This window comes from Moschus berezovskii, chromosome 21 (assembly GCF_049115385.1).
Source record: "Moschus berezovskii isolate FMDL1 chromosome 21, NW_MosBer_1.0, whole genome shotgun sequence".
In the NCBI taxonomy this organism is placed as follows: Eukaryota; Metazoa; Chordata; class Mammalia; order Artiodactyla; family Moschidae; genus Moschus; species Moschus berezovskii.
This window is the reverse complement of record NC_142480.1, coordinates 36,594,591-36,609,479: the sequence shown is the minus strand read 5'-3', so window position 1 is coordinate 36,609,479 and position 14,889 is coordinate 36,594,591. Positions and strand designations below refer to the sequence as shown.

The 14,889-nt window shown below is 61.4% G+C and overlaps 1 protein-coding gene across 3 annotated transcripts; it reads right to left on the bottom strand.

Annotated features, from left to right (window-relative positions):
- Positions 1-4,827: 4,827 nt before the first annotated feature.
- PRMT2IP (PRMT2 interacting protein) lies at positions 4,828-14,544 on the bottom strand. 3 transcript variants are annotated; one of them, XM_088829545.1, is made up of 4 exons: positions 13,717-13,809; position 13,112; positions 8,128-10,962; positions 4,828-6,222 (listed from the first exon to the last, which is right to left on the bottom strand). In XM_088829545.1, exons 1-4 carry the CDS (start codon positions 13,792-13,794, stop codon positions 5,855-5,857), a joined length of 3,282 nt encoding a protein of 1,093 aa, XP_088685671.1. In that variant the 5' UTR covers positions 13,795-13,809; the 3' UTR covers positions 4,828-5,854. The 3 variants fall into 3 exon arrangements, with proteins under 3 accessions (XP_088685671.1, XP_055274101.2, XP_088685670.1); XM_055418126.2 differs by lacking the exons at position 13,112; positions 13,717-13,809 and adding an exon at positions 14,376-14,544; XM_088829544.1 differs by lacking the exons at position 13,112; positions 13,717-13,809 and adding an exon at positions 14,376-14,509 and having other exon boundaries at positions 6,087-6,222; positions 8,076-10,962.
- Positions 14,545-14,889: the final 345 nt, after the last annotated feature.

The window sequence follows — 14,889 nt, the reverse complement described above, 5'->3', positions numbered from 1 at the left end:
AGCAGTCAAAAAGGAGGAGGCTGTGGGTCTGGACTGGTCTGAGGTGCTGGTGTGGGTCCTCCAGCCACAGAGCCAATGGGGAAGGGGGACTGGCCTCTGCCTCACTGAAGTCTGTGGCATCAAGCTCCAGAAGAGTCCCTGGGAGGAAGACCAGCATGAGAAGAAGTATTGCAGAAGCCTCAGGGTGGGCCCAGCTGGAGGTTAGGAGGTCGGCCTGGGGCCCACAAGGAACCAGAGAGACCTGCTGGGCTGCATGGAAAGCACAGCGGGTGCACAGAATGTGGCACCAGCCGAGCAGCGAGAGGTCTCCTTGAGGCAGGCCAGGGACCTTTTGCTGCAGTGACGCAACGCGTACACCCAGACACATCTCTCTCTGCGCAGTTGGGGACAAATTCTGGATGACATAGAAAGAGACCAAAAAGCCCAACTGCCACTTCTGAAGAACCGGGAACAAAAGCAGGATACTGCGCATGCCCTCTGCACACAGCACCACCTAAGGGGTGGGCAAACCACCTAAGCCACCCCTGCAATCCAACCCCTGAACACACCTCTACCCTCACCCCATATAAGTAACCTGCTTGCCCCCCCCACCACCATCCTGAGAGCAAGCAAGCAAGGGAAACTTACTTGTTCTGTTTCCTACCTGCTGCAGCAGGGGCCCTAATAAAGTCTTGCCTGAATTTCCTGTCTGGCCTCTGATCAATTTCTATTGATTAAGGAGGCCAAGAATCCTGGTCGGCACCATCCCCACCAGTCCTGAGGAGTGCTGGAGGAAACGAGGCTGCCAAGCTAGCAGGCGGTGCTGGGGAAGCAGCAGGCAGAGTTGGTGGGGACCAGGTGTAGTGGCTGGGACTCAGGCCACCTGCGGGGCTTAGCAATTTCAGGGTGCTGGTAGACAGGGCTGGGGAAGACAGGCCCCCTGGAAGCAGGTGTCCATGTGTCCTCAGAGCCACATGGCAAGCTGAGAGGTGGCAGGGAAGTCTGGTCAGGGAGGCCCTGGCTCTCCCACATTGAGGAGGCGCCAAGTTTTGCAGAAAGGCGAGCATGGCCCAGGGCTGTTGGGGGGCCCAGGGCTGTTGGGGGGCCCAGGGCTGTTTGGGGACCCAGGGCTCCCTAAGCAGGGGCTTTCATCACCACTCATGGTGGATGGGATCCAAGGCCTCAATGAGGAACCTTCAGAAGGAGGGCCAAGCCCTCAGCAGACAACAGGCTGACGGAAGCTTCTAGATTTTCTGCTGTGGGGCCCCAAGCCAAACCCCAGTCCCTCTGATAGTGGGGCTTAGGGAAGGGAGGTTTAGTAGGGTTTGAGGAGAAGAAGCCGCCACTCTTGGAATCCCAGGCTGTGAAGCATCAGGAGAGTACTGCCCCAGCCTCACTACCCCTGTGTGAGAAGGACAGGGGCTTGATGATTTTATCTGGGGGCTGGTGGAAAGAGGAGCAGGGGTCCCCCTGCTAGGCCTGGCAGTCATTGGAGGGGCCTCTGTAGGTCCTTCCAAGGAGCTCAGGGGCTCAGCAACCCCTTTCCAGGAGCCTGGGTCCCTACTGCCCTGAGAAGGCACAGGGGCCTGGGAATTGGGCCCCTGGAAGACAGAGGCAGGGGTGCAGGAAGCGAAGCAACCAGTGCAGGCTGAGGCCGGGGCAGGGTCAGGGGGGCCAGATGGGGTGGCTACAAGCCTCTGAGTGGGCAGCAGCTAGAATGCCCATGGTTGGGGTCCCCAAGGAGCCCCACACCTGCCTGCCAACGTCAGTCCAGCCAGGGGACAGAGAGGAGGGCCCTGTAGCCCCTCCCCTGCCCTGGGGGCTGGAGGCCAGCACTGGACTGGGCTGGGCACCCCCTTGGGGAGTTCGAGGGGTGGAGGCTGTGGAAGCTGCCCAGGCAGAGGTTCAGAGGGCACAAAAGACAGCAGCCAGCAGCAGGGCCCGGTGCCCACCAGCCGGAGCGCCCCTGCCGCCTTCCCCACACCCACCCACGCTCACCCTCGGCCTCCTCAGCCGGGGCTGGGCCTATGGGGCAGCAGGCAGGGTTGGGGGGGTGGCCCCAGGGGCTGAGGCGACAACTCCCACCTCTAGAGGGGCCTTTGGGGTCATCAGAGGAATGTTCCATCAGGTGGGAGTGAGCCCTACTCCATTTACCCTGCGGGGACTGAGGGAAAACAGCCCCTTCACTCAACCCCTCAGTGACAACGAGCCGGGGAGGAAGCCGTGGAGGTTGGGAGTGGGGTGTCTTCGTACTCCTCAATCCCCCGCAGCCCTGCTCTCCTCCTCACCCATGACACCCTACAGAGCTGCCCCCTCACTCACCTCCTTGCAGGCTTAACTCCTGGCTGCAAAAGTAGTGGGCTGGGACCCTCAGCCATTTGTACAGAGCTGCGGAGCAGGAGGGGCAGCTGGAGGCAGGGCCTCAAGCAAACCGGAGGCTCACCTGAGCACCTGCCTCCTTTTATTAAAGTAAAAGGAAGAGGCCCCACGTGTTGCCAAGTGAGGCCACCTGGGCAGAGAGGAGCCAGGCCAGGGCAGGTCTGTGCCCAGCCAACACAGGGTGGAACAGAGCCGGTGCAGAACGTCCGCAGCCTCCCCACTGGCCCCGAACCCTCAGGACTGGACACGGTCTCCTGACTTGATGAGACCATCAGCAAGTTCCTGGACCGCTTTCCCCACCTGTGACCCAGAGGGAGTAGTAGTCCGTGTTACTGGAAATGATTCCTGACTCAGTATCACCTTGGGAGTTCAATTAAAACCTAGATTCCAGGGCTCTGCCTAAGACCCTTCTCCATGAGGCCCAGGAGAGCATTTACCAGGTGATTGTTTGAAAAGTCCTGCCTGGTTGCAACCCAACCCAGGAGACTTAGCCAGTTGCAGGGGAACTGTGGGGTCAGAAGAGCCACTTGAATGGAACCACAGTGGAGTGGGCCCCATTCCAGTCTCCTCAAGGGGTGCGGGCAGCCACCACACTCGCTTCCACACCCTACCCTGGCTTCCTGGCCCTCAGCTCTTAGCCATCAACATTCCTATCAAAGAATGGAACGGGCTTTGTGAACAATTGTGATGGGTGGTAGCACTGTCTCCCGGACAGGAGGCCTGGGGTAGAGCTTTGGACCTGTCCCCACCACTTAGGCTGGGGCTCCTTAGAACACTCATATCTCCTCCCTTAATAGACCCCTCAGGCCAGGGCTAGGTCTCTGCCCTCAGGCTGGGCTCCCAGGACAGAGCTGTCCCAAGAGACGCAGCCACCCCCACCCCGGCTCCAGCTCTGCTCCGCCCTCGCCCTGCCCCTGGGGCCCCAGGTGGACAGATGGACTCGGGTGCGGAGTCCTGTCCCCCGGGCCTCGGTTCCTGCCCTGTAATGGCTGGCAGGATGTGCACTCTGGCGGGTACCAGGGGACGCTGTAGGTGTACAAGGAAGGCAGGAAAGGAGGGACAGACGGAGGGGGGAAAGGAAGGAGGGAGAAGAAAATAAAGAATCAAGAATCAGAGCCAAATCCACCAAGGCGCTGGCAATCATGGACGAAGCCCAAAGCGTTCAGTGCAGTACTCTCTCTCCCTCTAGTAGCCCCGAGTGATTCAGACTCTCTGCTCTTCACCTTCCTATAAACAACACGAACCACACCCCAGCTCTTCAGGTTGCAGGACTGAATGAGCTGCCAGCAGGATGGATTGAGCCGTAACCAGGCCCCACCTTCTCCACCTTGCTCCCACACTCCAGCCACACTTCTAATCCTTCCCAGATACTTTACCCCTGAGCCTCCACATGTGGTCTTCCTCAGGCCACACCTGGCACTCCTTTCACCCACATCTTCCTACGTGGCTTCCACACAGGAAGCATCTCGTCTGGAACCCAAGCACACCTTCTCACTGAGCCCCCACCCCTCCCATTAGGCCCCTCCTGAGCTTCCACCGCACCCTTCCCCCAGGTTCTGCCCTACAGTCACATGTGTCGGAGTTGCCTGTTTCCTGGTTAGCTCAGTTGATGAGAGCGTGGTGCAATTGATGCCAAGGTTGTGGGTTCAATTTCTGTACAGTCCACAGAGGCAACTCACATTTTGGGTTTCCCTGATGGCCCATACAGTGAAGAATCCACCTGCATGCAGAAGACCTGGGTTTGATCCCTGCGTCAGGAAGATCCCCTGAAGAAGGGAATGGTGACCCACTCCAGTATTCTTGCCTGGAGAATTTCATGGACAGAGTAGCTTGGTGAGCTACACCATTCGTGGGGTCAAAGAGACACGACTGAACGCATACTTCCCTTCCCCCATCAAAGGCCAGCGCACTCCTCAGGCCTGTATGGTTAGAGCACAGGAGGCACTCGGTCTACACAATAGTGTAGCTGAGTTCAGTGGAATCCCACAGATATTAGGGTTGATGTTGGTAGGTGTGACCAGCCCTCATGGACTGCCTCTGCCCAGATGGATGCAACCTCGGCAGCCCTGAGAACAAACCTGTAGGAATACAGGCCAGCAGAGGCAAGGTGTCTGAAGGGAACCCAAGCCCAGCTAAGATGTGAGAGGGGCTGTCCCAGGGGTAGGGTAGGGGGATGGGGACAGCTCTGTCCTACCGAGAACTTGGCAGGCATGTCCTTGGTCCTGGGAGAGGGGTATGCGATGGTGTCTGGTGACCAGCATTTCTCACTGGGCAGTGGGCTACAGACTAGCAACCCCCAGGACCCACATGGCCAGAGCTAGTGGGCAGAGGGTGCCGGAGAGCCTCAGCACGTGTGGGCTGGGAGCAGAGAGCTGCAGACTGTGACTGAAGGGTGAGGGACCTGGCGACAAGACATGGAACCAACCTGTGACACACACCCCTCCCCTCAACACAAAGTCAAGCCTCAGGTCCAAAAACAACCCAAATGTTTTTAATGTTTAGTGGCCTGTCTCTAGGGCCCACAGCCTTATTACAAACCTTAACTAGGCCAGGGGCCCGACTTGCCAGCCTCTGGCTCAGTCCAGCACTCTGCAAGGAGCTAACCCTCAGCAGGCCTGGCTGATGGGACCCTGGTGTGGGGAGGGCCAAAGTCCTTACTTAGTTGACATCTTCGGAGACTTCCAGGGCTGAGCTGTCACTCAGCCTGTCCCTTTTAGTCCCTGAGTCCCTGTAGCTGCTTGGCACCCTGCAAACACACAACTTCCTTGGGAAAATGCACCAGGCCACGGCAGCAGCGCAGGGAAGTCACTGGGTCAGTTCATCACAGGCCAGGGCCTCCCGGGGGTGAGAGCAGCAGGCTCAGGTCAAGGATGCCAGCCCCGGGCTGTATCCCTGTACCCCTGTGGAAGGGGAGGGTCTCCCCCAGGGAGGTTAGGGTCAAACCCCAAACGCTGGGGCTGCAGCTCTAAGCTTTCCTCGGAAATGACTCTAGAAAGTGTGCAAGCCACATACACTGGACAAGGGACCACTCTAAGATGACACACAAAGACTTTCTAGAGGAAGGCCCCAGCTGAGATCCTGTCTCCTGTCCCGGGGCAGGAAGCAGAGAGCAAACCGTGATGGGCGAGTGTCGGGCATCACTCCACAACAACCCTGTGAGGTAGGCTGTGTTGTGCTATTTTACAAATGGAGAACCGTGGGCACAGGAGAGGCGGGGGCCTGCCCGGTCACACAGCGAGGAGCAGGAGCCAGCGCTCAAGTCCAAGTCTGCTGTGCTCCAAGGCCCACACGTTTTCTCTAATAGGAAATATCCTTTCTGATAAACGCCCTCAAGTTAAAAGTTCAGGGGCTCTCAGCCCAGCCTGGGGTGAGGGGCAGGGAGCAGGCTAAGAGCTGGAAAAACCGCAAGGCCGTGTCCACTCCTGGCCCTCAGTAGCTGGCAGAAGCGGGGCTTAGAGCAATCCACAGATCTCCAAACAGCAGTGATGACCCAAGGCTACAGCTGGTGGCTCTGGCTGCCCAACAGCTGTGGGCGTGGTACGGTCCGGTCCGGTCCCGAGGCCTTGTGGCCCCAAGTGGGCAGTGCCAGGCCATTGAGCCAGGCAGATTCGAGCAGGCTGCGGAAGCGTGCCTTCACTGTGGGGCCGGGCAAGCTGGCGCCAGCAGCAGGAGTTGGGGAGGCACCTCGGGACACCCCCGCAGCGGTTGCCTCTGCTTTCTCTGGGCCAGGGGTCGGTGGCTTCCTCCCTGGCTTTTTGGCTTTGGGGGCAGCCGACTTCCAAGTCAGGTCTAGGCTCCCCGGCTCCTCTCTGGCCACGGTGGATTCCGAAGAGGGCACTGATCCAGGCTCGGTGTTAACATCACCTGGAAAATGAACATACTGTCAGGCCGTAGACCCAGAACACCCACAGGTCCCATCTTTGGGACCCCCATGGTTCTGCTGTCCCAGACGAGGGCAGCCCTGGTAAGGTCACAGCCATCATGACCCTTCCCAGCATGTGCCCACTGGCAAGACTGTCAAGCCCGTCAAGCCAAAAGGGCAGGCCTCTCCCCAGGTGATGCCAGCACTCTATCTGACGAGGGGCCCCCGCCAGGGCCTGTCTGGGCATAAGGACGAGAGGAAAGGGGCTCAACGGGCCAGAAGCCACTGGTCTGATCTAAAGGCTCACTGAACAGCTGTGGAAACTGAGGAACACAGGGGGCCCTGCCACATCACCCCCAGAGCCAGAACAAGAGCCAGAGCCCAGGCAAGGCTGGGCTGAGAGCACTGCCTGCGGGGAGAGGTGGAGGAAGGGGCGGAGGGGGCTCCTGCTTGGAAGGCAGGCTGTCAGGGGAGCCCTGTCTAAGGACACCTCTGAGGAGCAGCTCCACAAGGACACGGGAGACTGGGGCCCCAAAACGCAGCGAGAAGCAGGAAGCTGGGCCCCACTCTCCTAGGCTCGGTCAGAACAGGAGGGAACTGTGATGCGCCTGGACCCCACTGCCCAGCAGGCAGCGCAGGAAAAATGGCCCACCCCTCTGTGGGCCCCAGAGAGCCCAAATGTAGAGACAAGCCTGGCTGGGGGCTTGTGAGAGAGGCACTGACACCACCCGCTTCATTCCTTCTCATCCAAGAAGAGAATGCTCGCATCTGCACGTTCTCTGCGCCCCATTAGGGCAAGTGACTCAATTTCTTAAGTGCTCAGGGGTCAGCAATGCTCGTCACTCAGACTCCAAACTCCACATCTATACCTTGTTGCCCCAGGTCTCCTCTCTATGGAGCCTGGACCAGATGAAAGTCCAGGGGAAGGCTGCCAGGATGGGAAGGGGACAGGAAAGAGTTTCTGCGGAGACAGAGCCAGAGGCCTGGAGGAGGGAAGGTCAGGTGGGTGGCAGACTACAGACGGGGCTTTGGCCTTCAACGCCAAATGTCCTAAAGCAGGACAGGTAGCAGCAGACACCACTTGGCGCCATCACCAAAGCCCTGGCTAAGTGTGATGGTAACGGTCCACCCGTGCGGCACTGCAGCCCCTCCTGAGAGCAAGGTCCAGCTACCTGATCTGATGCAGAAGACGCCCTCAGACCCAAGAAGGTCACGTGGGAGCACACCACGCACAGACTTCACGTGGCAGGGAAAAGCGAACCACAGAACCACACTCCGACTCACAGGCAACTCCAGCGTCTGCCTGGGAGGACTGGGGAACACTGAGTGCTGGGTGAGTACAGTGCTGCTCGCTGAGCCGGGACAGCTGGGGTGGGAAGCAAGCTCAGGCAGATGCTCAGGAGTGCGGCTGAGTGAAGCTAAGGGTCAGGAGAGACCCCAGGTGCATAAGCCCAGCAAGCAGTCGGGGACTTGGGGCTTGAGCTCAGAAGGGTGGAGGTGGGGCAGGATACACACAAGGGGAAATGACCTCAGACAGAACACAGGGCCTGTCAGAGCCCCAGGAACACCAGAGCAGAAACTTGCACCAAAGATGGAAAAGGCACAACAGAGGAAGTGGGGGGGGGGGCAGCAATCCGGGAGGGAAGGCCAAGTTTCCCTGGGGACAGAGCAGCTGGCAAGCTGACATGCTCAGGGGCTTACAGAGGAGGCTGTGAAGGTGCTCATTGACCCTGGGGGTGAAGAGGGATGGGGGGCTCCCCCAGAAAGTCAGCCCCTGCCTTTCCCCCCTACCAGGCATGAGTCCTTCCCAGAGGCCCAGGAATCCCTCAGACCCCAGCGGTGACCACTCACACACCTGGCACTCGCTCACACAGCTCCGGCGGCCACGGGGGCAGCCCCATGCTCACCCAGCTGGCGGCGGACGCAGTCCCGCCACTGCAGGCCCAGAAGGTCCGGGTAGATGTCGGGCAGCTGGCGCAGCGCCAGCAGCTTCAGCATGCGCGAGGTGCAGCCGTGCAGGGCCCGCTCCCGCAGGGCCCGCTCCTCCGACAGTGTGGTGGGCCGCAGCTCCACGCGGTGCTCCTGCAGCACGTGGTCCACGGAGGCAGGCGGCAGCCGCGGGAACAGCCGCTCCTTCACCAGGTGGATGGGCACGAAGATGGCCCCGGCCCGCACCACGTGGGGGAAGGGGCACTGCTGTGTGCACACGAAGCTCTGCAGCTGTGACAGCAGCTTGCCCAGCAGCCCCTGCACACCCTGGCAGTCCTGCCACGCCGCCCGGCCCCAGGGCCCAGACGTCTCGAGCCACTCGCGCAGCTTTTCGGGTGGGGAGTGGGCCACGGAGCCCGAGATGGCGTCACATAAGGATGCATGCAGTCCTGCAAAGTGCTGCTCTGAGGAGTCAGCCGTGGTGGGGGTAGAAGCTGGGGAGGGGCCAGCAACCGGAGCGGGAGCCGGAGCCGGAGCTGGGGCAGGCGATGGAGCCGGGGCAGGCGCGGGGGCGGGGGAAGCCATGGCTACAGCTGGAGGGCTGGGCAGTGTCAGGCCAAAGCAGGCCATGGGCAAGGGCTGGGTGAGCATCTGTAGTCCAGGGGGCACAGGGGTGGGGGTGGGGATGGGGGTAGGGGTGGGTGCGGGCTGGGCCGGGGCAGGGGCCAAGGTGGGCGCGGTGGGGACCGCAGTTGCAGGCAAGGGTGCTGGCCGGATGATCTTGAACTTTCGAAACATGAAGGCCACTGAGCTGTGGAAGTTGGTCCTCGGGGTGGCCTCTGTGGTCACTGGCATCCCGGGTGGTTCTGGCACCTCTGTGACTGCCTTTTGCAGGCCCTGAGGGTCGGAGACCACATCCCGCGCACCTGGCACGTTGGAGACATTGCTTCCTGCGGCCGGCACATCCACGGCTGCGGTGGGCTTGGCACGTCCCATGGGATGAGGGACCTTGGTAGGGGAGGCCTCGGCGGCGGTCTTCTTCACACTCAAGTCCAGAGCCACCTCCTCCTTAAGTGTGGGGTGCTCACTGGAGGGGGCTTCCTGGGCAGGCAGGGACCTTCCACAGTCTTTGTTGTGGCTCTTGTTGGGGGCTGGGGCCGGTTCAGGCTCAGCTGGGGCCTCGGGTGCCGGCACGTCCAGGTAGTCACGGTAGGGGGCCAGGCTGAAGACATTGTCGATGACTGGCATGGGTGGAGAGCTGGGAGGCAGTGAGCCCTCATTCTGTGGCAGAGCCTGGCGCTCCTGGGCACAGGGTGGGAGCGGCGGTGGGGTGCGCGGAACTGGACTATCTCCGATGACAATGGGTGCCCCGGGGTGCTCATCGAGCCGGGGCTGGGGCTGAGGCTGGGGCTGGGGCTGTGGCTGCTCCTTTCTGCAGCTGGGCAGCCACATCTTCTCGGCTTCCTGCATGGGCTTCTCTGCAGGCCTCGTGGGCTCTGAGCACGGCCGGCTGGCAGGCAGAGGCTGGCATGCCCGCTGGAAGGCCCCGGCCTTTGGCAAGGCCTGCACACTGTTCTGGGAAGGTGCCGTCCCTCCGAGCCCTGGGGATGCGCCATAGAGAGAGAGGTCCTCCCGGGCATAGGGGAACCCCAGCGTTTGGGGGGCAAAGTCCAGTGGGCAGCGTGGGGTGAGAGGTGGCTCCAGCTTGAGGCCTGGTGAGGGTGCCGGGAGGGGGGCGGAGGGGTAGGCGTAAGTGTCCAGCCCCACTGGGGGCATATAAGGTGTCTGAACGGCCTGCTGCCTCAGGTAGGGGCTGTTTAGCCCACCAGCCGGGTACCCGGCCCCCTTGTGGGCTCCCAGTGGCTGCAGTGGGAGCACTGAGCCATAGCCGCCTGGCTTCTCTGGGTGGCGACAGGCTGGCGGGCAAGGCACGGGCTGTGTGGGGTGGGGCAGCGGATAGTGCGGGGGCACTGTGTCCTGGCAGGCTGGTCCTAGGGGTTGGGCCAGCTGGGTCCAAGGACTCGAGGGGCCCTCGGAGAATGCCTGCTTGGGGTCCCCAGAGTAAGGACTCGCATACTTCGAGGCCAGGAAGCCTGTGCCATGGAGGGCCCGGTACTTCTCCAAGAAGGCCTGGCAGGGGGAGAAGCTCACCGAGGAGTCTTTGTCAGATGCCCCAGCTGGCACCCCACGCAAGAAGGTGCCATCCAGGAACTGGCCCTTGCCAGAGGCTGGGGGCAGAGAACAAGATGTGTCCACTGGTGGCAACAAGGATCCGGTCACCAGCGTCCAGTCAACATCCAGAGGCTTCTTCGGTGGCCCCTCTCCCAGGCAAGTCGAGAGCCCGTAACACAGGGGGCTACGGTAGACAGGTTTGGGTGCTGCCAGTGGGGGACCTGGGTAGGAGTGAGACTGAGGACCAAAGGGCAGGAGCTCGACAGGGCTAGAGTCCTGCACCTTCTCAGAGCTTTCTGTGGGCGGGCGGTAGAGCAGGCAGCTGGTCAGAAGGTTGTTTGCTCGGAGTGGGGGTCCTGCCATGCTGGTAGGGTACAAGGGTGGGTATGGGGTCCAAGATGCCAACCGCTCAGACCCTGTCTTAGGAGGAGCCCCCATGGGGCAGGAGAAGTAGGCACCCTTGTAGCTGCAGGAGTCCTGGTTACCAGCAGAGGGGGGCAGGCTGTGGCCGGGCCCGGAGTCTGCCTCTAGACGGGGCAGCTTCCCATACATCACAGGTCCCAGGGTCCCCAGTGGCCGCTTCTCCGCCATCACTGTGAAGGTTTCAAGCCCTCCAGGGCCCCAGCTACTCAAACGCTGACCTGAGAGAAAGAAGGGAGGCAGGGGCTGTCAAAAAAACAGGCCACAGGCAAGCAACAGAGAACTGCTGTTCTCACTGACTCACTGCCATGCCTGAGAACTTGGCACTTAGTAGATGCTCCCTAAGTACAATAATGTATGGATACTAAGTACACCCATTCATGGATGGATACATATATGCTAAGTACATCCATTTATGTACGTATGAATGCATGCATGCATGAGCCAACATTATTTCTAAAGCTGTAAAACCCTTTGCTTAAAGAATTCTCACACAGTAGTTCTACTATACCCCTACCCCTACTCCTGGAGTCCCTTCAGTTCAGCTTTACTCCACATGACTCCCAAGACCCCTTCTGAAGTTTCAGACTCTGGGGAGCACAGTCTGAGGATCACTTTGCTTGGCTACTCCTCCTGCTCCTACTTCCATCCATATATAAATGAGGAGTCCTGTTCATCCCAGCCATTGATGACAGAGATGGGATGAGAAGCAGGCTTCCTACTTCCCACTACAAGCTCTTAAGTCTTAGATGCCACAGTGATTTCCAGATTCCTACAGCAGCCAAGGTGTGGAATCAGGCATTGTCCACAAATCCAGATTTCCTGTGACACTCTAGATCTCACTTTCTGTCAGTTTTATTAAAAAATGGCAGAGCCAGACCTGGAACCAAGTCCCTAGGCCCAGAAGGACACATACTGGCTTGGTTTTTAGAGAGTAGTAGTCCCCAGGAGAGGTGGCCCAGGGGAACCTTTGGTGTAACCCCCACCCTCACCCTAGAAGGAACCCCAGCAGGAGAGCAAAGACTGTCCAGCAGATGGCACTGTGGCACCAACAGGAAGCTCCCACAAAAGTGCAGGAGAGGAGAGCTGTGTCCACCCCAGCCCCCAAGCTGCAGCTGTCCCAAGGCACACGGGGGCAGCACAGGACCATGGAGCAGGTGGGGCAGCAAGAGGCTGTGCATGTCCAGGGAGGGAGCTTCCACGGGTCACAAAGTGCTAGTTGGCAACGAACCCCTTGTACTGAAGGCAAAACTGAGTGCCAGAGAAAGACTCTGAGGTCCCCAAGCAAGGCCAAGCAAGGATTGGGACCAAGGCCCAGAGAGGTCAACGTGGACTTCCTCAAGGCAGCATGTACCCCTGGCCCAGGAGAGGTCATCTGAGGCCAGTCTGCTAGAACCACACTGACCTGCTTCTACCTCCCCCAGTGCCCTGTTCCCCGAAACCCTCAGGTGGCTTAGGAAGGATGAATCAGCTCTATTTTGCTATGATTAGGCCATGGGCCAGGTGTCACAGGTTTCTGTCACCAAGCCAAGACCAACCTCCACCCCCCACACACCCCTGCAGTTCTCTCCCTTCAGCTGGTGACCAATGACACCCACAGGCTCAGAGTTAGACTGGCACATTTTGAAAATGCGCCAAGAAAAGCCAAGGGTATTATGGGAGCCAGTGACCACCTTTATTCCAGCCTAAATGCACCAAGGAAGCCAGGCAACACTCAGACAGTTGTCTCACCTCCTGGCCAGAATCCATCTTCAGACCAGCCTGAAGAAGTGGATGCTCCGGAGAAGGCAGAAAGGGGCATCGGGGCCACAATACCGATGGCAGTGCCCTACAACAGGGCACTGCATCCCAAGGGGAAAGCCTCCCACCCCAGTGCACAGCAGCTTTGCAAGTGGTAGTAGGGTTTGGGGCGGGGGGGTTGAGACCCCTGCCCCTGGGGAGCTCTGGGTTAACTAAGTGTGGGCTCTAGTTTCATTTCCCCCACACACTCTTTGGGACCTTCTCCATAGCCAGCCCCGGCCCCCAAGAGCCATTCTCTCCTGGGCTCTGCCCATTGTGTGCCCTTTGCCCTGGGGACTTCCTGTGACACCCCTGGGACTCATCCAATAAAGGTGAGGCCACTTGGGACCCCCAAGTCTTTGGAGGAGAGATGAGGGCTCTAGGGAACCAGCAGAGGGCTATGAAGTGCATGGGGGTAACACGACCTCCTGCTATTAGGAGGCAGAGAGCCCAGCACACAACCCCTCAAGGCAAGGCCCCTCTCCACGCTAAGTGGTATCCCAAATGTAGGTGCCTCCTTCCCTCACACACCCGAAAACGCAAGCAATTGTTTGAAGAAGGGCAGGGCTCCAGGGACCAGGGCCACCTCACCCTTGGGGCCACCCAGCGGCTTCCTGACAGGTTGGAGCTGGTATGGGAGAGGACCGTTCTCAAGCAGCGCCCAGGAGAGACCACCGCAGCCGTGCCATCCCTGCCCTAAACAGCAGGGGGCGCAAACAGCTCCCTGGCCCAGTTCCAACGCCTAAGGGGTCTCCGGACAGACATTGGGCAAGACCAGGAAGAAGAGAGCGATCCTGCCCAGCTGCGGCCAGCGCCCCTTAGAGGCTGAATCGGCTCCCCTTCCCGTGTTCTCACACCTCCCCCGGCTGAGGTTTTGGGCCCTGCCTACGCTACAACCGCATCTAGGGGCAGCCCAGGCTCTAGCGGTGGGGGAAGGGTGGCGGGATCCGCTCCACGCCCCTGTCCTCTACCTGCCTCGCCCTGAACTCCATCCAGTGCCTGGGGCCCTCAGCCGACCTGGCTTTGGGGTTGCCGCCGCACCCGACCCCGGCGGCTTCCGGGTGTCCCCATGCCCTACCCGGCGGCCCTGGGGTGCACGTGCACCCCAGCAGGCCGACACACAGGCCGCCACCCATGCAAACCAGTGCCTGCAAGTATGTGCCTGGCCCGTATCTGCACACTCTCCGCTCCAGAACTGCGTTCTCCCCTCGCTCGGGGCCCCGCACACGTGTGCACGCAGGCAGGCCGCCGCACCGGGCCCCACGGACCGACATCTAAAAACTGGCGGGAGGGCCGGGGCAGGGGGCGGCCCGGCAGCAGAGTTCGGGCAGCCACCGCCTCGGGGCGATCCCGCCAGCCTGGGCTGCGGCCAGAGGGTGAGTCAAGCCTTCGCGAGGAAACCGCAGGGCCGGCCCGTCCCAGCAGGGCGCGTCCAGGGCCCCAAGGCGTCTCAGTGCCAGCCGCCCCCCAGGCCAGGCCCCCGCCGCCCCCTCATCTCCGCCGGGGCAGTCCACGTGAGCCGGGCCCCGCGGGAGGCCTGAGGGCTCGGCCTTAGCGCCTCTTCGCCAGCCCCGCGCCGGATCGGTCACCCGGGCTCCAGAGCGCTCCCGGGCCCCCGGGGCCTGGAAATCCAGGGAAAGTCGGGGCAGCGGCGCGACCCCTGCCTGCAGCCCGCCCGCCGCGGGCCCCCCTCCGCGGCGAGCAGGAGCCACGCCACCTCGGCCCAGGCCCAGCGCGCTCCATCCCGGGACCGGCCGGTAGGGGCGCCCTGGGACAGCGCCACCCGCCCCTTCCCCACGCGCCGCCCGCAAACTCGGCCCAAGTTTCCGCGCCCGCCGAGTGGGCGAGCTCCTACCTGCAGGGCACCCGGCTTCCCGCTGCTGCTGCCGCCCGGCTCCGCGGCCGCATCCTCCAGCGCCGCTGAGGACGCACGTCCTGGTCCGGCCGGGCCCTGCGCGGGAAGTCGCGGCGAGCCCCGAGCCCGGAGCCACCCTCCTCGCTGCCGTTCGCGCCGCCGCCGGGCGCCGTCTGCGGTCCCGGGCGGGGCGGGCTGGGGGCGGGGCGGGGGCGGGGCGGCCCGCGCGGCGGGGGCAGAGCCGGGCCGCGCCTCTGGGAGCGTGTGCTCCCCGGAGCCCCGGGGTGCAGAGGGCCTGCCTCTGCCAGCGCTCCGGGGACCGGGCCGCCAGCGCTATGCACACCCCCCGCACTCCGCGAAGCCATCGCCCGGCGCGCCCATCACACGCCTCCGTCAGACCCTTCATTCGTTGCCACTTTTTAGCTCTGTAAACTGTGCCCGCCACTTGATCTCGCTGAGCTTTAGTTTCCTCATTTCGGTAAAAGTGGGATTATATTATATCATAATGGTGGTG

Excerpts from the sequence above, each read along its gene's own strand:
- PRMT2IP (XM_088829545.1), bottom strand. The coding sequence starts at position 13,794 with ATGTCGGTCCGTGGGGCCCGGTGCGGCGGCCTGCCTGCGTGCACACGT. Across the intron at positions 6,223-8,127 it reads CTGCGTCCGCCGCCAGCTGG|GTGATGTTAACACCGAGCCT; the intron begins GTGAGCATGGGG and ends TTCATTTTCCAG.